The sequence below is a fragment of the Helianthus annuus genome, chromosome 1, assembly GCF_002127325.2.
Source record: "Helianthus annuus cultivar XRQ/B chromosome 1, HanXRQr2.0-SUNRISE, whole genome shotgun sequence".
NCBI lineage: Eukaryota > Viridiplantae > Streptophyta > Magnoliopsida > Asterales > Asteraceae > Helianthus > Helianthus annuus.
Genome location: NC_035433.2, coordinates 149,335,065 through 149,357,653, shown reverse-complemented (window position 1 = coordinate 149,357,653; position 22,589 = coordinate 149,335,065). Strand labels below are relative to the sequence as shown.

The following is a 22,589-nucleotide window of genomic DNA, read 5'->3' as shown; positions in this document are numbered from 1 at the left end:
TGGATTCGAGTGCTTAGTGGGCGTTCGCTTTCTAGAAGTCTTAGCATTATTTGCTTCCGTTGTGCAATGGAGTTTGGATGAACAATCAAGAAAGGTGAACGTGAGTTATCAACACGGGGTGGATTATTCATTGACAATGGATGAAATGCTGAACACAGACAGACTACATCTTCTTGAACAGCTCTGTGATTTAGCACCTTCGAACGATGCAAGATCCAACGTTGTGATGATATTTAAGTATAGGATGCAACAAAGACGAGGCGAGATTATGGCGTTATACGCCAATGCACAAGATGATGATGATGATGAGTCTGAAGAAAGTGATGAACAAAGCGATGGTTACGTCTCTAATGTAATACCATCGACATAAGACTATTAGTTTTTGTTTGATTTCATCTTATTTGTACTCTTTTGAATTACTAATGAATTATAATGAATTTAAAAACGCCATGAACGCCAAGAAATTTACTTTTATAACATATATGGGGTTAATTAAACTGGTGAATCTACAAAAACGCCTAATGAATTTGGGAACACCATGGATGCAAAGAAGTTAGAATTATTAATTGATTCTAATGAATTTGGGAACGCCATAAAAGCCAAAATATTTACTATGTAATACAAAAACGATTAATTCATTGAGACAGATCTAAAAAAACAATAAAACGTCAGGTAGTTATTGAATCTAACTAAACGCCAAAAAAATCCTACACGCCAAAAAATGAAGCGGTGTTGTGAGACGCATTGAAAAAAAAAAGAATATAAAAGGACAAAAAAGCCCCTTCGCCCTTCATTATATCGCGTGCCACGTGTACAACCATGATCCGTTCTCACCATTTTCACACTTTTAGACGTTTCCTCCTGATCCAGTTTCTATATATATTACTAGTTATGTAACACATATATATTTATGCGTGTGTATAATAATTAAAAAAATAAAGTGATAATAAACAATTACAGAATTTGTAATATAAAATATATACTTATGAATATGATAAAATATAAATGAAAAAATACTAAACAAAAACACAATTGCTCAAATAGAATCAGGTTATACTTCCTAAGATATTTTTGTGTCGGTTGATGGACCATGAAATTAAATTAAATCCTAACTATATATAGTTATAGTTATAGGCAAGAAATCGGGTTGTATAATAAAAACGCGGTTGTATGTAAGCAGCAGACAACAATACATTGGAAGATATAGATAATATCTTGAATGGTTAGAGGAATGAATGATAAGAAGGAAGATGATTAGTGAAATATAAGAGATATTTAAGATGGAAAACAATGACTTTTAGGGGGATAATATAAGCTATGGCAAATTTGATATTAAAGTTTCGTATAGATATGTAATTAAGTAGTTCAATTAGAAGTTATTATGAAAAACAAAACAGAATATGTAGACTGGACTAGTACTCTAAAGGTTTTGATGAAAAGGATCTAAACATGTACGACTTGATCATCGGTTTATGATATATAAGCTATTAGTTTTGTAATAACTAGATTACAAACAACTTCTTAAAAACTGATTATTGTATATCTACCTAAATTTATGAATAACATTAAAGAAATGCAGACAGAAGAAGAGTGAGTTATTTAATTATTTTTTGAAAGTATGAGTTGATCACATGGGCTGGCATGCATTTTAAAAAGGGAAGAGTCAACTGGATGTTTGAGATCCCCGGAAAACAGTCTTATGGATCTCAATCACATGCCTGCCTGCCTGCCTAAAATTCAAAATTTGAATCATCCATCCATTTCCATTCTCTTTCTTTTACGTCATTCATCAAGTTTTCTTCATACACTTGATTGATATGTATTACAAACCACACATCTTGAAACTAAGTGGCCGGGATTATTCTTACATAAAAAAAAAAAAAAAAAAAAAAAAAAAAAAAAACACAAACCAAAATTCTTGAGTTTAACTAATGTCGTCGAATATAACATGACTAATTGTATCATTCATGTTATATTCATCTTAGATTGATTGCCGAGGTTGCAACCTTCTTCATTCCCTATACAAGTGCCAGCCAGGCATTGAGATGTAGTTTGGATCCGACTGCAAGCAAAAATAGAGAAAAATTAATTAAGCATGATAAAGATGGTATGGTATAATCAATCGTCTTACTTACTTACTTAAACGGAGTCATGAGCAGATGGGTTCAATTCCTCGTGAATGAATATCAAACCGCTCTCATTTGTTTCTAGAGGAGGAGGAGAACCTTGAAATGTTCCACATGAAATTTGGCATGACATTCCTGCAATGCAATGAATTCAAATATAACAAGGAAAATCCAAAAGGGGAAAACATATATAATATTGTTCGAATTCCCTACAGATACAACAACACAACTTAATTGTAGGACCAGCCAGGTTATATCTAAACTTTTAACTCAACCAAACCGGACCTCATGGATATTTAATTTAAAGGAGCGGCCAGCCCACAGGTGATGAGGATGAACATAACAGATGGATATATGTTTTACCTTGAAAAAGGACAACAATGAAGACTACGATGGTAAAAATCATGGCAAATAAAGTGCTATGCGACGAGGATGAGGAGGAGGACTTTGAAGCTTTTTTTTGCAAGAGCAGGCCTTTCATACGCTCCATTCTTGCCCTCTTAATCATGGCAAGCTCCCTGATCAGTTTCTGGTCTGCAGCATCCAGAGAAAAAGCTCTGTGTGTCTGGGATCGTGGCGGTTTTGGTGGTTTTTTGGCACTTGAAGCCCCCTTACGTTTCTCCTTTACATTCTCATCATCATCATCACCCACACCACTCACAAAATTAATTTTCAAATCCTCATTACAACTCACAATTTCGACACAAACTTGTTGTTCCATAGGAGGAGGAGGAGGAGAATCATGATCCATAATCCTACAACAATGTCACATCACATATATGATTAATAAAAGTCTGCCTGCCTTTACTTGAACTTAAAGACATGGTTTAATTTATTTATTTATATAAAACAAATCTCCAGATCACAAAGCAAATCAAATAAACACAAAATGAATTTTTCAAGCCACAAAATATCCAGGATACTGAATTTGGACACATGCATATACAAATTATTATCAAATCCATGCAACTAATTAGATGAACATGAGAGGGAAGGACATTAGTTACCTTTGAGTGGAGGATTAATTCATACAAAACAAAACAAAACAAAAATCAAATTGAGATTGAGATTGAGATTATTTTTTTTTTTCTTTTTTGTTGTGTATGTAGAGAGTAAAGACAGTTTATAATCTAATTTATAGAGAGACCACACGAGGGTTTGTCAAGTATTGGAGACAACCGGGAAAGTCACTATTTCTTTTTTCTGTATCTATTCAACTCAATATAATATAGTATTTTTTGAATGCATTAAAATATAATTATTTGAATTCACTTTAATATAATTTATTTTCAGTTTAGTTAGTTTTGAACTCATAGTCTCTCTCACAATTAAATACTATTTTTCAAATTCTTGTAATTAAAGTAAACAATTCATCAAATCATCCATGATCCACTGAAAAACTTACACCAAATATATATAACTTTCAGTTATCATTATTCATGCATTTTATGTTATTCAAAATAATCTTATGTATACAGTCGTAATAAGTTATTACTAATTATACGTATCTGCAAATTAAGTAATTTCTTTTTATGTCAGCAGAGTTCTCAATTTTTCGTAATTTAACCTTTGGAGGATGTATAACATTAAAAAGCGACCCGCAAATATATCATAAAAAAGAAAATTTAATGAAATTAAAATAATGTAGAGGTAACACAAAAGTGTTATTTATTGAGCACAAACTATGACCATCTGTGGTCTTATACTTATTTTATTTTGTCGGTTCAAATATGATTATATCAGTTGGAATTGGAAGTTTTGGTAACCAAACCAAACTTACTTATTATACTTTTTTCCTAGCCTGAGGAGTAGTTCTTTTTAATTTGTTTATAAAATATATAAGTTTAATTGAGAAGGGTATATTGATAAACTCATTAAATATGGGTAGGGCATGAGATGTGTGGTTGTCAAAGGGGCACCGACGAAAAGAGAAGGCTATGGAAATATCACACTTCCTTCTTCAATTTTTAATGAAAACATGAAATTTTTATTGTTTTAGTTGTCTAAAACACCATTTTTTTTAATAAAACTTATATTCAAATGCACCTTTGGCTTCACACAGAAGTTATGCTCTTGATTAAGTTGTATAATATCAAATAAATATAGCATTTTTTTCTCAAGTGAAGCAATAAGCTAATACCTTTCAATTCAAGGGATGGATTGTAAGCAAGTATAATATAATAATTAGAATCAGAGTGTCGGTGGTCCTCTAAGTGTACCCTTCATTGGGACCCACAGTGCCACATGTCATTCCACATGAATAACTTTATGAAATTGTGGTATATGTTTAAAAAAATATCAAGGTTAATATGTGACCTTAATCACTTACCCGTCTTTTTTAACTTCTTTTTGTCATGTGTTTCATTTTTTTTTATTTCTATTCACGGTGGGCGTCAATGATGAAACAATGGTTAACCAAGGGAGGTTAATTCACTGGTCTCGTCAAGTAGGATTAATCCTTTCTTCCCGAGGATCGATGACTGGATCTTCCGCTGATCTGTCTTCTGCACAAGGGAAACACACCGTGACTCGTAACAAGGAGGATGGGGTGCGTGGTGCTCCTTGTTACCACTCTCCGGCGTGAGAATCAGTAATTTGCTTGAGAGCAAAGTGTGTGATAGTAGTAAAAGTGAGAGAGTAGATAAGCGATACCTCAAACCTGGTTCGGGATGGGTATTTATAGCCGAGGAGTGAAGGAGGGTAATTGAGTGACTAGACTGACAACGCGCAGCCCCTTGCAGGTGTGTCAGGCTTGTCGGTCACGGAGGTGACGCCACGTCCCACTGTCTGTGTGCCAGCGTTACTTACGTGTGGGCTGGCAGATGACTGTCATTGGTGCCACTTGCTGTTTTGGCCACCTGAGTCAAGGTGTCAGTCCCACTTGACGCGGGTGGGAATAGTGAGTATGAATAGTGATTTAATTTATATAATAACTAGCAATAACACCCGCGCACGTTGCGGCGCGGGTGCATCGCAAACACCTAATGGTTAGTCCAAACATTATGTGATACATTAACCATATGAAAACGCGTGTTACGGCGTATCCGATTGAACTCAATGTAACCTATATAAGCGTTGCGATTGGATCAAAACGTAAAGTAAGTTGAGTTTATACCGTACAAATCATAACGTATTATATATGACCCGACTTATACATAGAAAACGTAACGGGTATAAAGGAAAAACTGACACGTGTAATCAAAAGGGATGAATTAGAGATTTTGAGAAAAAAGGAGAAAAAAGAAACCGTAATTTGACTCCACTCGGTTCAATACAAAACTTATGAAACATATATAAAATAAGCAAGAAAACATATTATATTTTCCATGACTCGTTTCCAAAAGAAGTTTACATCGAAAAATAGACCAACTCGAATTTATACCCAAACATACATAAAAATATCCATGTAAAAATGTTTTTTTTAAACGAAAACGTATTATATTTGACCTGACTCGTTTCTAGAAAAAGTTTACGTGTTACGACGGGCCTATCAAACCAGAAAAAATAGATGAAAAAACGTTGAACCCCACACGCACGTTACGGCGTGTTAACTTCCAAAATTTTGAATGAAACGTAAAACAAAAATTTTGTGAAAGATAAAAAGTATGGAGGACCAAAGTTGAAAACAAAAAAAGTGATGGGGTTAAACTAAAAAGATGAAAACTTTATGTTAAAAGTAAAATAAAATCAAATGGATTAAAATGAAAAGATAAAACCTTTGGGTTAACAATAGAAAAAAATCAATATTTTTTTGAAAAGCTCCGAATGCATGAAGTATAACAACATGAAGCACTACAATGTTAGTTATTTATAGTTTGAATAAATATATAGTTTCTTTTAATTTGATTTTTATAATAATATATATAGTTTTTACATATTTTTTTTCATTTTATTATTACAATAGTATTATTATATTTCTTTTTAACTTTAAACATATTTCTTTAATTTAGATTTTAATGGTTTTCTTTTTTTAATATTACTACGATTCGATAAAAGTTATACTCGAACGAGTCATATATAGTTGATTTTTTATCATCACAAACCGAACATATACCGACCAAACAAGAACGGTATTCAAACGGATCATATATAGTTGATTTTATTTATCATCACAAACCGAATTGTTGACTCTTTTATCATCACAAACCGAACATATACCGACTATACAACATTGGTAATGGTGCATATACTGACTAAACAACACCTGTATTTGAACAAGTCATATATAGTTGACTTTTTATCATCACAGGCCGAACACATACCGACCAAACAACATCAGTAACGGTACCGTATTCGTTTTTATAGAATTCTCGACGTGGCAGTGTAAAATTCATTGAATACAAAGTAATATTCTCAATAAAGTATTTTTTGGTATCGTAAGCTATATCGAGTGTTTGTACGATAACGGTATCTTAACGGCAAATACCAACCAAACAACACCGGTACCGATACTCATTTTTATGTGTTTTCAATCTATGTAAAAAATGTGTCGATTGACAACGATTGCTATGCCGAGTGTTGGTATCGTACTGGTACTGTAATAAAATTATATCGCAATGTTGAAAAAAACAAACATAGAGTGCAAACAATCCAAATCGATATCAACTAAACATTGGTACCTAGAACACAAACGAAATGAACCAAACCGATATCAAATAAATATCGGTACCGGTATCGATATTTGTTCTTGTTGTTTTTTTATCAATGTAAGGTTTTCACTTTCGATTTCTGTAGCGAGTGGCGGTACCATAACAAACCTATACTGACCGAATTCCCTCCGCGAAGCGCGGGGGAATATCACTATTTTTATTTTACAGGTGGTGGAAGTTATGTGTTTTTAATGACTAAACTTGCATACCATGGAGATAGAAACCCCTAATCTCTTATGAACCTAAACTCTATCTAAGTCACCAACACTATTGGGCTATTCCCAAATAGATAAATTAAGTAAATCTTAGACTATGGGGTGTGGAGGGGCTTGGGTTGGGGGCATTGCTCGACACGTGGCGAGTGTGGAATCCACAAGGTAATATTAAAAAACAAGGGGTATGGTGTGGCGTGGCTTCGGCTAGCGTGACCAGCCATGTGGATTTTTTAAACTATTTTAAATTTCATTTAATTAAATAACACGCTAATTAAAATAGAAGAGAAGGTTACATATAATATTTTAAAAAACTAGAAATAAAATTAAAAAAAAACTACATAAATTAATAAAAAAGCTACATGAAATTTAAAAAAAATAAAAAACTTCTTGATTTCTCCATGTTATATTTTTCATGATTTCTTCTTTTACTTCCAACGTCATTGCCAATTATGGGCTGGTAAGATGATCGACGGGTATGACGAGAAATTTCAAAGAGCGACCATTCGTCTCCTTACGTTGATCTGATGCAAAGTATAAAAAGAGTATAAACAAATCATATATAATGAAAAGAGGGTAGTATAATCATTAAATTAAAGTTGAACACATTTGATGTTTTTAGTCTATGTATAATATTTTGTTTATGTTTGTAAGGGTATATATATATAATTAACTGATCCATCTTTAGTGGCGCAGCTTTCAAGGGGTCGGGAGGGGCGCCTGATCCTCCGAACTTTTCGCTCAGTAGTGTTATGTGTGTACGTTTCGTGTAGAATTTTTTAGGTATATACGTTTTCGACCCCTCATTTTATAAAAAAAAATTATTTATATAGAATTTTTAGGCTCGATGACTTCCGACCCCCGATGAAAATTATCAAGCTTCGCCACTGTCCATCTTCCTAAAACACTCCCCCCTGACCCTGTCGAACCGCAACCATTTTGTGTTTTGTGTTCCAAGATTGGAGTGAAGCACTAATTTGGGCCGGCCTATATGTAGAAGTAGAACAAGGTAAAGTTATATGTATTGAGCGGCCCAAGGGTTTGTTTGGGCTTTAGGCGAAATGAGTGATTTGGTTGTCTGAACTATTTTTCTCTGTTTGATCACACATCATTATCATCTGCCAGGTACCCATTACTTCGACTGCACATTGTTTTGCTGCTAGCTAATTAAAAATGATTTTTGAGTGATATATGCCGGCCTGTTAAATCAACTTATTATTGTTAACCTTAATAATAATAATGATGTATTAATTAATTACACATTTACATAGGGAATTACTAGAACGTATGATGTAAACATACAACGAGTGTTTGCATGTTCATATCAAAATATGGAAGTCATTTCACAATCCTATATATATATATATATGTATGCACTAACTAACTAACTAACACTTTTAGTGATTGTTGTTATCAAGTTGCAGTGGGATATTTTTCTGCAACTCCTTTAAGTCATCTAATATTTCTTGGAATGTTGGCCTGGAGTCCGGTTCACTGAGAAAAAAAAAAAGAAAGAAAATATGAATGTTGTTACATAACATTAGCATTAGCATTAGCATGTGGTAAACAAAAATGCAAGAAAGAAAGAAAGAATGAACCTAGCTAGATAGCTAAACCTGCACAAGCATCTTCGAATAAGAGAAGCCCATTGTGGATCCACATCGTTTGGAATATGGAGCCCTTGGTTCATGAACCCTACAGCCTCAATAACCTACAACAAGTATCCATCCACATTTACAGACAGACAGACAGACAGATATTTGTATGTTAAAGGGGGCTGGAACCGGAAGAAAACCTGAATTGAGGTAAGACCATCCCAAGGGATCTTTTCCGTGGTCATTTCCCACAGTACCACACCATAGCTATACACATCCGACCTATAACAAATAAACTAAACACATACTGTTTTCATTGCTGTCAGTCACTCAGAAGAAAGTTTAAACTTACTTTTCATCTGCTTCCTCACTACGAAGAACCTCTGGTGCCATCCACGGAGGCTAACAGAAGAAATAGATAGATCATCAGCTTAAGAAACTGTTCCACGAATATACTAATTCAGTGGAACAAAGAAGGAAGATACCGATCCTGTCCCTTCCTTCCTTCCATGCTTTGGACGACACAAACCAAAGTCACCAATCTATTGCAAACTCATTAGTGAAAATAACAAACATGATTGATTGATAGTGGAGCATGTTATTATAATAATACCTTCACTGTCCAAGTCTTATCCACACGAAGATTTGAAGACTTCAGGTCACAATGTATGATGGGCGGGAGACAGCAATGAAGATAATTCATGCCTCGTGCCTAAACAACACAAATCATCTCATCTGTCTGTCATGCATGTGAATAAATAAATAAATGTTACTGCTTAAATGAAATGGTGCTTACTATATCCAAGGACATATGAACATGATGTTTCATATTAAATCTGACTCTCCTTCGGTGAAGTAACTGGAACAAACTTCCACTTCACAAAAATAAATTATTCATATATATGACAGACATTAATTAATAGCTCATTTCTCATATATGTATTTCAGGTTGACTTACCGGCAAAGGAACTCAGTAACGATGCATACGTGGTGAGGTGAAATTACTGCACCCATGAAGAGCAAAATATTTGGATGCCGAAGCCTTTTCATCACAGATACCTGCAATTCAGAACATAAAAAAAAAAAAAAAAAAAAAAAAAGAACTAAACCACACCGTAGCTTATGCAATCTACCTGTATATTTAATTACCTCCTGCCTAAAAGAAAGGATCAAATCATGTGAGTAGTATTCTTGCTTATGAAATAGCTTGACAGCAACATCCTGTACAATAACATTACAATCTGAAATAAATATATAATTGATTGTATCAAGGTAGGAGGGACAGGGAGAGACAGAACATACTGATCCACACCACAATGCATGATAGAGTCTACCATACGAACCTACCAAAATGTATGCAGCAAAATCGTTAAAATATATACATATATATATATATATTTTTTTGAACTGTGACATAGTATTAGCTATACCTCTCCCAATACATTCTCTAATGAGCAAGTCCTCCCATTTGATTTCATATACTTTGTCAAATGAAGAAGACCATTGGCTTAAAGTATTGGTGTTGAAGCATGATTTACTTTCTAATTTTGCAGGCATCGTATTTAGGATATACTCGTGTTCTTGATCACTGTGGTATAACCAATGCCAGATAGAACGAGAAGGTGGATTTCCATTCCATGGGCATGAAAATCCATTTCGAAGCATACTGGGGACATCTGTTTTGGAGGTAGCCTGTATACATGAGAATAATTATAAATAATTAAGATTGAATTAATTATGAAATAAGAAAATCAATCTGAAAGTAGCTAGGAAAGGACCATATATGTAGGCACATCAGCTTTGGGTTGGGGGCTTATTTGTGGAAATGGGGTTGGAATGACGGATATGCCTGTCATGCCGATGATATTGCCATTTTGATCACAAAGAGGGGTAGATGAACTGAAAGAAAGAAATTTTTCTCCTTTCTTATTTGTAATAACAAACTCCCCACCATGGAAGGCCCCCTTGAAAATTTGGTCAAGGCAAGTGTTAGCTATGGCGGCTTCCTTAGGTCCTATAGTAAGCTCAACCAGGTGTTTTCCTAGAGTTTCGGCCAAACTATAACCATACAGCCTCTCCCAAGCAGGGTTCCTACACATGCAGTTAACATTAATATATATCAAAACAACAACAACATTGCTTGCAGTTGGCAAAAAGGATTGAAATGACTCGCCTGTAAATAACGAAACCTTTGGCATCGGTTATATGGATTGGCTCATTGATTGACTGAAATATATTGAAACAGTGAGCTTCTTCTTGTGACAGGTTTTGCTGATAGATGCTGATGGTGTGTTGGAGGTGAGCATGGGCGTGTTCTAGGTCCTGAATCCTCCTTAACAGGTGGTGGATATTCTCTTCTTGTGTCTCCATCTTGAGTGAAACACGTAAAAGGTAGAGCACCAATTTGTACACAAAATGACACACTGTCTAATTACACAAGAGGACATGCGAGGAGGGTGTTGTGGATGAGTTGGCGCGTCTTTATTTGGTACCCCATTATGCCGACCGTCTCCCCATACAATTAACAACTGAATCTGATTTTATGTTACAATCTTAATTCACATCCACACCCTTCCCTTGTTTGTATGACAATACACAGAAATTAAATTTGTTTTTATCACAAAAGCCAACACTGGGTTATGTTGAAATGACTAAAAACACCTTGTTTAGTTTTCCATTTTCAATCATCCATTATTCATTAACTTCTACATCATATATATTCTTTTTAATTCCTTCCTGTAAATTGATCGAGAGAACCACTTGGGGAATTTAGGATTTTATTATACAAATAGTATCGTATTTATTTATACACAAGGAAAATGAAACTACACATTGATCATCATTCTTTCGGACAAGCAAAGATCTTTCGTACAAACGCTGTTTCGGATGAGGAAAAGCTCTTTCGGATAACACAGGCAATTAGCCAACAAGTAGAAGCACATTTCAGCTCCAGGTAATTGAATATGCTAATAAATAAATACTTGATTTGAGTATTTAGTGTACATGCAAGTATAAAAAGTAGATACTCAAATCTGATTGTGTTTCGTGATCTATGAGGCATAGGGATACGTACACAGTTATATCGAATATGCTTTGTGTTCAACAACTAGACCTGCCAAACAAACCACTACCATATTTTGATGGGGAACTGTTTTCTGGGTTGTTCCAAATCAGATTCTCTGCTACCTCGTCTTATTTCAATTGTTCGATTTCTGGCCTCCGTCTCATCTCAAGCTAACGCAAATTTCTTGTTTTTATCTAAACCAAGTTATTGTTTTTTTACATGATTTCTGTGGGTGGGTTTAACATATGAAAACATTAATGGGTGTGAACTTATGCTGGATGGAATGATATGGATATTTTGTTTCCAGATCTTGTGTTTTAATAAACCAGATTAATTATACAAGTGTTTTGACAGCCAATACCCTTTTTGACCCTATCCATATTAGTCTTATTCATAGCGGCCTGTTACCTGCCTTGCCCGTTTTGTTAGGCTCAACGGCCCGGAAGATGATGCGCCTCTTCTAGGTCCTCGGTCCTCCTTAACAGCTGCACACTTTTTTTGTTAATGTTTTGACACAAAATTAAGCATTATCCCATATTTGTTTTGGATTTATAAAGCAGTCACACCAAGTTGTTCAGAAAACGACACACTGTCTAATTACACAAAAAGACATCATAAATTTTGAGTTTACAAGAAACCGACAACTTTAGAGTTTGGGCATCTTCATTGCCCCCTAGCTAGGCCAGCCCTTATACCAAATATATAAACAATAACAACAATTTCCGGTCTATTACTGGCCCTCCCATTTATTTTTCTCAAAAGAAAAGGTTGTCTTTTAAATATAGACCATTAAGACAAATTTAATTCAAACAAAAAAAAGTACTCAGCAAGTGATAGTATAGAACAACAGAATGCATCTCATTTTGTTAGCAATATACAATGAATCGCGAAGCCGAATGCCTTCGTTTGTGATATCCTACTCTCGATCTTCTGTCATCTTCATTTTCTTCAACTTAGATACCTGACCCATGCATGTTAATCTGTTATTTTACATATATGTCAGGCTTACTTTTCAGTTTTCATCCACTTGCTCATTACGAACAACTTCTTTCTGGTGCCATCCACAACAACAAATCCAGCAAAAGGATTAATGAACGAAAGCACATTTTGATGACGCTCATGTAAGTAAACTAAGTTGATGTTTCAAAATAGTTTTATCAAGAAAAGATTTTTGTACGAGTCGATTTTACAATCAACGCTCTAAGAAAATACCAAAAGGACATGTAAACATTACCAAAAAAGTAAATTTAAAATGGAGCAAAAAACAAAAATCAGAAGGTCAGTATATTGCTATAACAGAGAAAGAACATTGCAGTACCATGGTATTTGTTTTCAAGTAGGTTTCGTGTTTGATACGGGAGAGACCAAAGTCGCCAACCTATTAAATTGTGAACAGTTATCCATCTTTGTTCATATGGCCCTATAAAAAGAAGAAAAATTATAATCATCAAAATAAACACACCTTCAGTGTCCAATTCTTGTCAACAAGAAGATTTGAAGACTTGAGATTGCGGTGAATGATAGGCGGTTGGCAATTATGAAGATAAATCATGCCCCACGCCTAGAGAATTTAGTTAGCACCTTTATCAAAGTGATATCAAGAAACAATAATTAATAAAATGATCATCATCACCAGCACAATATCCATAGCCATATATATAAATACGATGTCTCCAATCTAATTGTGTTGTACTGCATTGAAGTAACTTGAACAAACTTCCACTAGAAAAAAAAAGAATCAGCATTATTGATTTGGGTTCAGAAACCAGTAGCTATTTAAGAGCATACAAGAAGACATTTGGTTAAGTCAAAATAAATAGGGGTTAGAAAAGCAAGCAAGCAACCGGGGAAGAAGCTCAGTGACAATGCATAGGTGAAATTACTACTGCTCCCATAAATAAAGAGCAAATTAAATATAAGCCGTTTCATGAGACATACATACATACCTTAAAATTCATAACAGTATAACTATAAGATAATCAAACAAACAAATCAGTTGCCAAACGGCCCCTATGTATAAGATAATCAAACAAACAAATCAAGTCAAACCTTTGACTTTTCAAATTCAACATAAAGAAGAAAGTTTAAGAAAATTAACCTCTGTTCTAAAAGACAGTCATCAGAGTATTCTTGCTTGGTAAATATCTTAACTGCAACATCCTGTGTAACCATACTGCCATTTAGTTCCTGCCTGCCTGCCTGCACAATAAATAAATAAATAAATAAATAAATAAGGATGTAGAATATAAGAAAAGGAGGCATGTGAGGGAGGGAGTGACTGACTGACCAGAAGGAACATAATGCGATTGTTTGTTAGTTAAACTGGACGGACTGGAGTATGTTAAAGTAATGATTTTCCTTGGCTGGCGTCTCATACTGAATTATTATTATTATTATTATTATTATTATTAAGCCTTGAGATGATCTGGAGGTTCTAGCTTCTTCTTCTGGATCTTCCTCAACAGCTCCACGGCTGTTGGCATTCCCCATTCAAACCCTAACAATTCAATCTCTATCTATCTAACTAGCTGGATACCCGTCCCTCCGTAGTCCGGCTATTTTAACATCATAATAATATAAAGAGTTAATTGCCATTTTTATCCTCCGATATTCTTGAAACATGTTAATTTCATCCACCTCTAATAGCATCGTTTTACGCCCCCGCCCTATTGTAGGGCTCAGTTCTAGTTATGTAATAATACAAGTAAAATGGAAAAGAAAGAAACACATAGATGAGGCTCTTTGGACTGAGTCCAAACTCCAAATGTATGAGCTTGAAATCAGATGCATACATGAATTGTGATTATTACCTCATGGCTGAGTTGTTACTTAAACTTTAACTAGCAATAAGAGCCGCGCGCGTTGCGGCGCGGGTACATCACAAATATTGAATGGATTAGTCCAAATGTTATGTGATGCGTTAACCATATGAAAACGCACATTTGGAAGTATCTGACTGAACTCAGTGTGACCTGTATAAGCATTGCCATTGGATCAAAACGTAAAGTGAATCGAGTTTATATCGTACAATCATAACATATTATATGTGACCCAACTCATACATAGAAAACATCAACGGGTATTATATGCCAAGTAGCACCAATGTCACATCACTGCCGGCGACCACCAACATCGGAAAAACTTGTAAAACGAAAATAAATAAAAAGGACAAAATACCACCGGACGAAAAGCAGACGTAAAATCGTTGAACCACGCACACCCATTGTGGTGTGTTAATGCGATGAAATTAGAGCGAAATGTAAAACCTAGAAAAGAATAAATAAGTCGATCTAGGACGTGCGCGTTGCGACGAATCTGTCAAACAGGGAAAGATAAGACGTTTTGCGACGGGCCTGTCCAAAGAGAAAAAAATAGACGAAAAAACGTTGAACCCCACACGCACGTTGTTGTGTGTTAACTCGCAAAATTTAAAACGAAACGTAAAATGAAAAAACTTGCGAAAGATGAAAAGTATGTGAGACCACAGTTGAAAATTAAAAAAAAAAAGTGTTGGGATTAATGTGCAAAAGATGAAAAACTTTAGGTTAAAGTTAAAAAATCAAATGAGTTAAAATGAAAAAAGTGAAATTCTTTGGGTTAGAAGTGAAAAATGACAATTGTTTTTGAAAAAACTCCCAATTACATGGATTACAACACCATTAAGCAACAACTTATTGCTAATTTATAATATGAAAATTTAACATTAAATAAAAAAATAAAGTCTGATGAGGCTCACCCTGACCTCGGGCCTTGAAAACCACGAGCAAAAAGAAAACTGTGTCGGTTTTTCAGTTTCTTCATATTTGAAAAATAAAAATCATTTTTGTACACATAAACAAGGGACCAAAATATAAGAAATTCTGGAAAACCCACCCACCCTGTAGAAAGGAGGCATTTCTTTTTTCCTTTTCATTTCCGTAGTCCACTACCAGCTGCTAACCTTGTTGCAACCTACTTGTCTGCAAATCTTGTGTTCCATCCACGTACTAAACACGTTGAAGTAGATTTCCATTTTGTTCGTGAACAAGTTGCTCAAGGAAATCTGAATGTTCAATTCGTATCGACTGATGATCAAATTGCTGATGTCTTCACCAAGCCCTTATCATCTCAAAGATTTTAGTTTCTAAGATCTTACTTGCGGGGGAATGTTAGACTATATGTCTTTAATTAAATAAGTATTATTTTAGAGGGTACCTAATTGTAATTGTCTAGCCTATATTAGGATTGCTTGTATTCTCTAATGAAGTATTCAATAACAACGTAACATTTGATTTGATTTAGATAGACACACAACATGTTTAATCTTTAAAACACAACTGAAAAAAGTTTTATAGCTTAGGATTATTGTAAACGCCATCATCATCAGCAAGTCAAAATAATGCATTACAATACTCTTTTAACATATTTGATGTGAGATAACTAACTTAACTTCTTTCTGTATCATATGAATATGTTTATTTTATTTTAAAACATACAGGTCCACATACAAATACATACACTCTCTAACGACAACAACGTCCTTTGCTTGTTTATTTGTACCTGAACAAGTTTCTCGGTCAGTTGGGTTGGGTTGGGTTTCAGGTTCTATGTGGAACAGATAGTTCAAGCATGATATGGAAATAACATCGTTCGGATTCTCTTATGTACTGAACATCCCCGTTCATAAGTTTTAAGATTTTCCGGCACATGCTCAGTCCTAAACCTTCCTCACTGCTCCATTGACTACCACTGCTATGAAACATGTCTTGAACCAGTTCCGCTGGAAGACCATTACCCGGGCACACAATCCTGAACAACAAACAAAACATTTCTTGTTGGTTTTTTTTTTTTTTTTACTAATACCAATAATTAAGACCAAATATAACATACCTAAAGTCAATATGCACATCACTCATTCCATCGAAAATCTGTTTCAAAGTAGGTCGAACTTGAATTTCCACCCAGCCGTTAGGGGAGGGTGAATGGCGAACCATATTCAGCAAAAAGTTGGTCAAAACTTGTTGAACCCTTGTTTGATCACCATACACGGTCAAAGTTTTGACTTCCTCGGGGATATCACGGATCAGTTGTACGCCTCCATCTCTCAAAGCAAACATTGCTTGGCTAACCACAGCATCGATTACGCTCCCAAGTACAAAATCGTGCTTTTCAAGCTCCAAATGACTGCCATTGAAACTCAAAAGTTAGCAATTGCTTTATTATGACCAATTTTATAACAATCAGAAACATAAAACAAAAAACTAACTAACCCCTCTTGAATATTCTCCATATCAACATCTTTCACAATCTTTAACATCTGTTTCTGGCATGCGGCACTCGTTTCCAACAACTGCTTTTGATCATCGGTTAGATTTGTTGCTTCCAAAAGAGAATTAGAAAATCTAATGCCACTTAATGGATTCTTGATCTCATGACAGATATATGCCAACTCTTTCATCCTCTCGAAACATCTATTTTCTTGTTGCCGTTGTACTTTCATAGCTTGCTGTAACTCTGGGCTGGCAATTTGCAAGAAACAAAATGCTCCCATAACCTCACCACTCAAACTAAGCCTTTTATTTGCTGTCAACAAAGCTTGCACGTACTTTCCACGCCGATCAAAAAATGAAAACACATGTTTATCAGTATCCTGCCCTCCAATCGCATTATGCAAAATGATGATGAACTTTGTCAAGGAATCGGGACCCTTTAAGCGACAACAACTTCCAAAAATCTCCCCAATCAACATTTTCCCTATAACTTCTTCACGGGCCCATCCGGTGAGTTTCTCCATGGCGGTGTTCCACTCAGAGCAACATGTGTTCTCATCCGATGCAAATATGGGTGGAATTAGAGCGCTGGGATTATGAATGATCGCCTTGTAATCACCTTGAATTTGAACATATTTGTCCATTACGACTTTTTGCCTTGTAACATCTTGACCAACAAAACAAACTCCAACAATATTATCCGTGTAATCCTTGCTAGAACAAGCATTAACAACCACAAAAACAGCGTCTTCATCTTGTGCCAAATTAAATGTCCTTAGTTTGATCTCGACGTTCTTATCTTCTTCACCTGTGCAAAGTGAGTTCCACCCAAGCAATATATGTTTACAGAATGAATTCACAAAAAAAAACGATAATAGCATATGTAAACATCATTAATCGTATCTTTGTCCATAAAATTTGAATGTTAGTTTTGTTCTTGGGTGTCTTAGCATCAAAATCGTAATTTTCCTCATAAAGTTTGAATCCGTGCATAATGTTTTTCTTGAGTATTCAAAGATCAAAAATCGTATTTTTGACATAATTTGAATATTTTCTTGTATATAGCTTAAACACAAAAAAGCGCATTTTCTCCTCCAAGTTTGAATCTTTATGTTGCTCATGAGTATTTAAACATCAAATATCGTATCTTTTTCCACAAAGCTTGAATCTTTATGTTGTTGTACTTGAGCATTCATACATCCTTGGATTTAAAAAGCAATAGGCGCACAAAAGCGACGAGGTCTAAAACTTGAGGCGCGAAACGCAAAGCGCAAAAGCGGTTAGCTTTTCGTACCCGAGGCGCAAGGTGTTTATAGAATTTTTTATATATCCCATACATATCCTATAGGTTTTTAGCTTCCTTTAACCAAAATATGGCTATAAATAAGGTTTTTATACCATTTTACCTACATGTACAAGCAAAAAAACCCAAGGTACAACATTTTAATGCATAAAAACGCCACAGTTACATGAGGTGCGCACCTTAGGCCAAAAAGCCCCCAAAAAACCCTAAAATTTCGCTTTTTGGGCGCTTCTTGTAAATACAAAAGGCGTTGAGCAAAAGAGCCCCAGCAGTTGTGCCTCGTGCTTGAAGCGCGCTTTTTAAAACCAAACATACATCAACGTATTTTTCTCCATGAAGTATGAATCGTTGTCTTTTTTTTTTTCTTTTTAGACCGGCTAACTCACACACCCTCTAATCTACTCCGAAATCTACACCTTTGTCCACTATAGGACCTAAACCCTCTGGGTAGGGACACCTTCCATCACACCTTATAGTTGATACCGCTAGGCTACAAGCCCTTTGATATGAATCTTCATGTAGTTCTTGAGTTGTTACACACAAAAAAAAAGCTCACTTTTTCCACAAAGATATAATCCTTATGGTGTTCTGGAGTATTCAAACACCACAAAGTTTGTAGCTTTGAGCTTTGATTATTCAAACATCTTAAAATCGTATTTTTCTAGATAAAAATTGAATCATATATTGTCCTTGTTTATTTAAAAAAATCAGAATATATTTTTTCCCTAAAAAGTTGGAATCTTTTTGTTGTTCTCGAGTATATAAAAATTAAAAATTATATATATTTTTCTCCATAAACTTTAAATCTTCTTTACATCAAAACTACAGGAAGATAATGCAAAAGTGTAAAACAAGTACCTTGTAAAGCATGATCAAGAAGTTTGGTAACAGTTTCTTCTGATTCTTTATAAATGAGATCTCGAACCAAGGACTTTCCCATGGCTTCATTAACTGATAAACCCGTCAATTCTGCAATCTTCGCATTCCATCCATTTATTCGACCCTCGACATCCACAGCAAATATAGGAGCAGTTGCAGTCTCAATCAATCTAACCATTTCTCTTGCAACCGAGCTAAGTTCATCCACCCCTTCCAACCCCATTTCTTCCATTTGAACCTTAACAACCGCTTTCGAATTGTTTTCATCAGGATCTTTAAACGAATCTCTTAAAATAAGCTGTAAAGAATGAATTGCATCCATTTCTGCATTCTCCCATGGCGAACTTCTACTTTTCACAACTTCTAAAAATGCATTAAACGAAGAACGCGGATGCATTCTTTGACCGTCATCTTTATCTTCAGGATGATGCTTAGCTCCACCCCATTTGATTTCTTTTGCGGTGTGGGACCGAAACCAAAACAAGAAATCTTTAGAAGTTATGTAAGCAACCGCCATTCCACAAACCGCATCACCAAGTGAAGCTGCACCCGGGTACCCTGCATCGGCTAAGCTATCGGTGCTTAAACCGGTTGAATCTGTATGACAGGCTGATAACCACTCAACAATATCTTTGATTTGTGATTCGGTCGGTGTAATCCCTAACGGGTAGTATTTTTCTTGATAATAAAGCGCCGCCCCGTCACATTTCACAAGATCCATGATACTTGGACTTTGAGTCACGATACCTGTTGGTGAATCTCGAAGAATCATGTCACACAACAAAGTCTGCGTTCTTAGAATCCGCTTTTCTAACATTTGTGAAGCCAATTGTAATTCTAGGTTTAACTGGAGCCCGAACGCTTGCATCAAGAATTCACACGCGTATCGTAAAGGAAACGGAATGCATCGAGCAGAAGTATGATGACAGACCACCAACCCCCACAGCCCCATCGTCCCTCTTCCACTCGCGCCATCTTCATTTCCGTTTATAATAACCGCCAAGGCCAACGAAGCAATCGAACCCATGTTGGCCATGTACTGAGCATGACAACCATGAGGCGCTCGAAGCGTTGAACCCACTAAACACAGCGGTTGCATCAAATTATCATCCTGAACCACACGAACCGGGTTAGCATGACAATCGACAATCATCCTCACACGATTCTGCCTAAACAAGAACCTGGAAGCCTGCGGTATATCAGTAGCAGGATAATGCAACCCGATATAAGGATCCAAATCGGGCCGCTTGCTTTCGGCGACAACCTCACCATGTTCATCCTCATGAAACTTATACACCATAACCCGATCATAACCCGTAAGCTCCCTGACATTCTGCACAACCGTATCACACAAGAGCTTAATATCACCACCGGGCAAAGCCTGCAAGTTAGAAATAGCGCGAACAGCGAGCTTCTGGGACTGCACAGCCCCAGCAATAGACAAAGCAGGATCCTCGGTTCTAGCAGGTTCCAAATCAATAACAATACCGACATCAATCCTATGCAAAATAGCGTAAAAGGGTTTACCAGAATTCTTGGAATGAACCCAAACAGGGTTCAAAAGGGTAATCTCACGGGCCCGAAAAGCCCTTTCAAGGAGGAGAGCACTTGAAGGGGTGAAAAGGGTCTTGACATCGGTCCCAATTGTCAAGATTTCAGGCTTGTCGAGGCTGGGAACAGACTGGGGAGCGAGACCGAGTCTTTCTCTGGCATTTTCGCTGAAGGCGATGACTCGGAAAGTGGTGTTGTCAATGGCAATCATGCAGCCGAAGGGCTGTATGTGACCGCCTCGTTGGATTTTGGATAAGTAAGCGGTCATCTGTTGTTCGGCGATGGAGTCGGTGGTGGTTTTGATGGACTGGGAGTAGTCGAAGGACTTACCGGACTCGCCGGACTGTTCGTAGACGGCGTGTAGTCTGGCATCGAGGGCGTACTGGGCAATGGCTTTGCTCATGGAATCGACTCTGGCGCTTGTGGAGGGTGTGGAAGATTGGTTCTGGACCCTTGAGCTTGCTCTGCTCCCGGAAGCCATCAAGTACAGTTCTGGTTTGGTTTGGTTTGCGGAGAGAGAGAGAGAAATAGGAGATAGGAGATGATGGAATTATTCACTCAACTCATTCTCTCTCTCTCTCTCTCTTTGCTCTCCGTCACAAGTACAGTTTTCCCTTTTTCTTTAAAAATAAATAAATAAATATCCTATTTTTATTTGGTAAATAAAGGAGAAACATTCTTTCTATTAACAGTAAATTTCTTTCCGACTCCATTTGTTTTACTAATTTTAATCACTTAAATACAAAATCAAAAATTTTAACAACTTAAGTGCAAAATCAAAAGTACAAGTGTTAAAAATTGGACTCAAAACGTTATAAAACGAGCGGTTGAGGACTAAAGACGTTAAATTTTTTTTATTTTGGATTCAAGTGGTTAAAACCACTAAAACACAGGGACTCAAAAAGTAATTTACTCTTTTATTAATTTACTAGTATTAAGCCCTTTGTTGCAATGGTTGTCGTAAAGATGTGTCAAGTAGTACCAATATTATACCACTGTCAGCAACCACCAACACCAGGAAAGCTCGTAAAAACAAAATAAATAAAAACAAAAAAAATAACGCCGCGTGAAAAGCAGACGTAAAATCTTGGAATCACACACGCTCGTTGCAGAGAAATTAAATCGAAACGTAAAACATAGAAAAAATAACTAAGTCAATCCAGGACCCGCGCGTTGCGACGAACTTGTCAAACGGAGAAAAAAATATATGTGTTGCGACGGGCCAATCAAACGTGAAAAATATACCAAAGAATGTTGAACCCCACACGCACGTTGCGGTGCGTCAACTCACAAAATTTTGAACGTGAGGAAAACTTGGGAAAGATGAAATGTATGGTGGACCAAAATTGATAATAAAAAAGAGTTAGAGTTAAATAATAAAAGATGAAAAACTTTACGTTAAAAGTAAAAAAACAAATGGTCTAAATTGCAAAAGAAAAAAAGTTTTGGGTTAGAAATGAAAAAAGAAAAAAGAAATCTATACATAAGGTACAACACCATAAATTACAAAAAAAAAGTTAAAAATTTTATTTTTGTAAAACATGAATAAACTATTATATATTATATATTAGAGTAAACTGCAATTTTACCCCCTGAGGTTATGTGTGATTGGCACTTTTACCCCCTCCCAGGAAAATTTTGCTGTCTTACCCCTCAACTATTGAAAAACATTGTAATATTGCCCCCGATGTTAAAATCTGTTTAAAGTCAACTTCACTTATTAACCGTCAAAGGGTATTATAGTCTTTTCCACTTGTTTTTTATAGCTCCCTTAACACAACACCCTATTTAATAACTTTCATTTTCACCTTACCCCCCAAGTATTCCCCCAATCCCATATCTTCTCTCCGACGACATCTCAGGCGAACACACCACCGGCAACATCTCAGGCGATCACACCACCGGCAACAGCTCATAGAAATGCCGATTGGGACGACAATCATAGTGGAGACCCTAGTGTA

The 22,589-nt window shown here is 35.8% G+C and overlaps 3 protein-coding genes and 1 long non-coding RNA gene across 5 annotated transcripts; all 4 read right to left on the bottom strand.

Moving 5' to 3' along the window:
- Nucleotides 1–1,743: 1,743 nt before the first annotated feature.
- LOC110884543 lies at nt 1,744–3,293 on the bottom strand. 2 transcript variants are annotated; one of them, XM_022132264.2, is made up of 4 exons: nt 3,134–3,293; nt 2,490–2,881; nt 2,136–2,261; nt 1,744–2,062 (listed from the first exon to the last, which is right to left on the bottom strand). In XM_022132264.2, exons 2-3 carry the CDS (start codon nt 2,875–2,877, stop codon nt 2,140–2,142), a joined length of 510 nt encoding a protein of 169 aa, XP_021987956.1. In that variant the 5' UTR covers nt 2,878–2,881; nt 3,134–3,293; the 3' UTR covers nt 1,744–2,062; nt 2,136–2,139. The 2 variants fall into 2 exon arrangements, with proteins under 2 accessions (XP_021987956.1, XP_021987963.1); XM_022132271.2 differs by having other exon boundaries at nt 2,140–2,261.
- Nucleotides 3,294–8,355: 5,062 nt separating this feature from the next.
- On the bottom strand, nt 8,356–11,344 carry LOC110934227 (serine/threonine-protein kinase EDR1). The gene is made up of 12 exons (XM_022177412.2): nt 10,361–11,344; nt 10,013–10,274; nt 9,885–9,925; nt 9,732–9,803; nt 9,541–9,641; nt 9,379–9,457; nt 9,196–9,294; nt 9,068–9,124; nt 8,935–8,984; nt 8,783–8,864; nt 8,604–8,698; nt 8,356–8,481 (listed from the first exon to the last, which is right to left on the bottom strand). The coding sequence occupies exons 1-12, from the start codon at nt 10,778–10,780 to the stop codon at nt 8,385–8,387; spliced, it is 1,455 nt and encodes a 484-aa protein (XP_022033104.1). The 5' UTR covers nt 10,781–11,344; the 3' UTR covers nt 8,356–8,384.
- A 1,091-nt stretch (nt 11,345–12,435) lies between these two features.
- Nucleotides 12,436–14,415, bottom strand: LOC110884532. The gene is made up of 5 exons (XR_002561271.2): nt 13,934–14,415; nt 13,745–13,845; nt 13,109–13,227; nt 12,965–13,024; nt 12,436–12,697 (listed from the first exon to the last, which is right to left on the bottom strand). It is a non-coding gene; the product is annotated as an uncharacterized LOC110884532 (long non-coding RNA).
- A 1,572-nt stretch (nt 14,416–15,987) lies between these two features.
- On the bottom strand, nt 15,988–21,253 carry LOC110884523 (phytochrome B). Its single transcript, XM_022132244.2, has 4 exons — nt 19,057–21,253; nt 16,896–17,703; nt 16,516–16,809; nt 15,988–16,434 (listed from the first exon to the last, which is right to left on the bottom strand). The coding sequence occupies exons 1-4, from the start codon at nt 21,107–21,109 to the stop codon at nt 16,224–16,226; spliced, it is 3,366 nt and encodes a 1,121-aa protein (XP_021987936.1). The 5' UTR covers nt 21,110–21,253; the 3' UTR covers nt 15,988–16,223.
- Nucleotides 21,254–22,589: the final 1,336 nt, after the last annotated feature.

What these genes read in the sequence shown, in the direction of transcription:
- LOC110884543 (XM_022132264.2), bottom strand. Translation starts at nt 2,877, where the DNA reads ATGGATCATGATTCTCCTCCTCCTCCTCCTATGGAACAACAAGTTTGT. An exon ending in CATTGTTGTCCTTTTTCAAG is followed by an intron (nt 2,262 to 2,489) that starts GTAAAACATATA and finishes ATTGCATTGCAG; the next exon opens with GAATGTCATGCCAAATTTCA.
- LOC110934227 (XM_022177412.2), bottom strand. Translation starts at nt 10,780, where the DNA reads ATGCCAAAGGTTTCGTTATTTACAGGCGAGTCATTTCAATCCTTTTTG. An exon ending in ATGCATTGTGGTGTGGATCA is followed by an intron (nt 9,804 to 9,884) that starts GTATGTTCTGTC and finishes GTTATTGTACAG; the next exon opens with GATGTTGCTGTCAAGCTATT. An exon ending in GTTACTGAGTTCCTTTGCCG is followed by an intron (nt 9,458 to 9,540) that starts GTAAGTCAACCT and finishes ATTTTTGTGAAG; the next exon opens with TGGAAGTTTGTTCCAGTTAC.
- LOC110884523 (XM_022132244.2), bottom strand. Translation starts at nt 21,109, where the DNA reads ATGGCTTCCGGGAGCAGAGCAAGCTCAAGGGTCCAGAACCAATCTTCC. An exon ending in ATGGAGAATATTCAAGAGGG is followed by an intron (nt 16,810 to 16,895) that starts GTTAGTTAGTTT and finishes TTTCAATGGCAG; the next exon opens with TCATTTGGAGCTTGAAAAGC. An exon ending in GATGTGCATATTGACTTTAG is followed by an intron (nt 16,435 to 16,515) that starts GTATGTTATATT and finishes TTTGTTGTTCAG; the next exon opens with GATTGTGTGCCCGGGTAATG.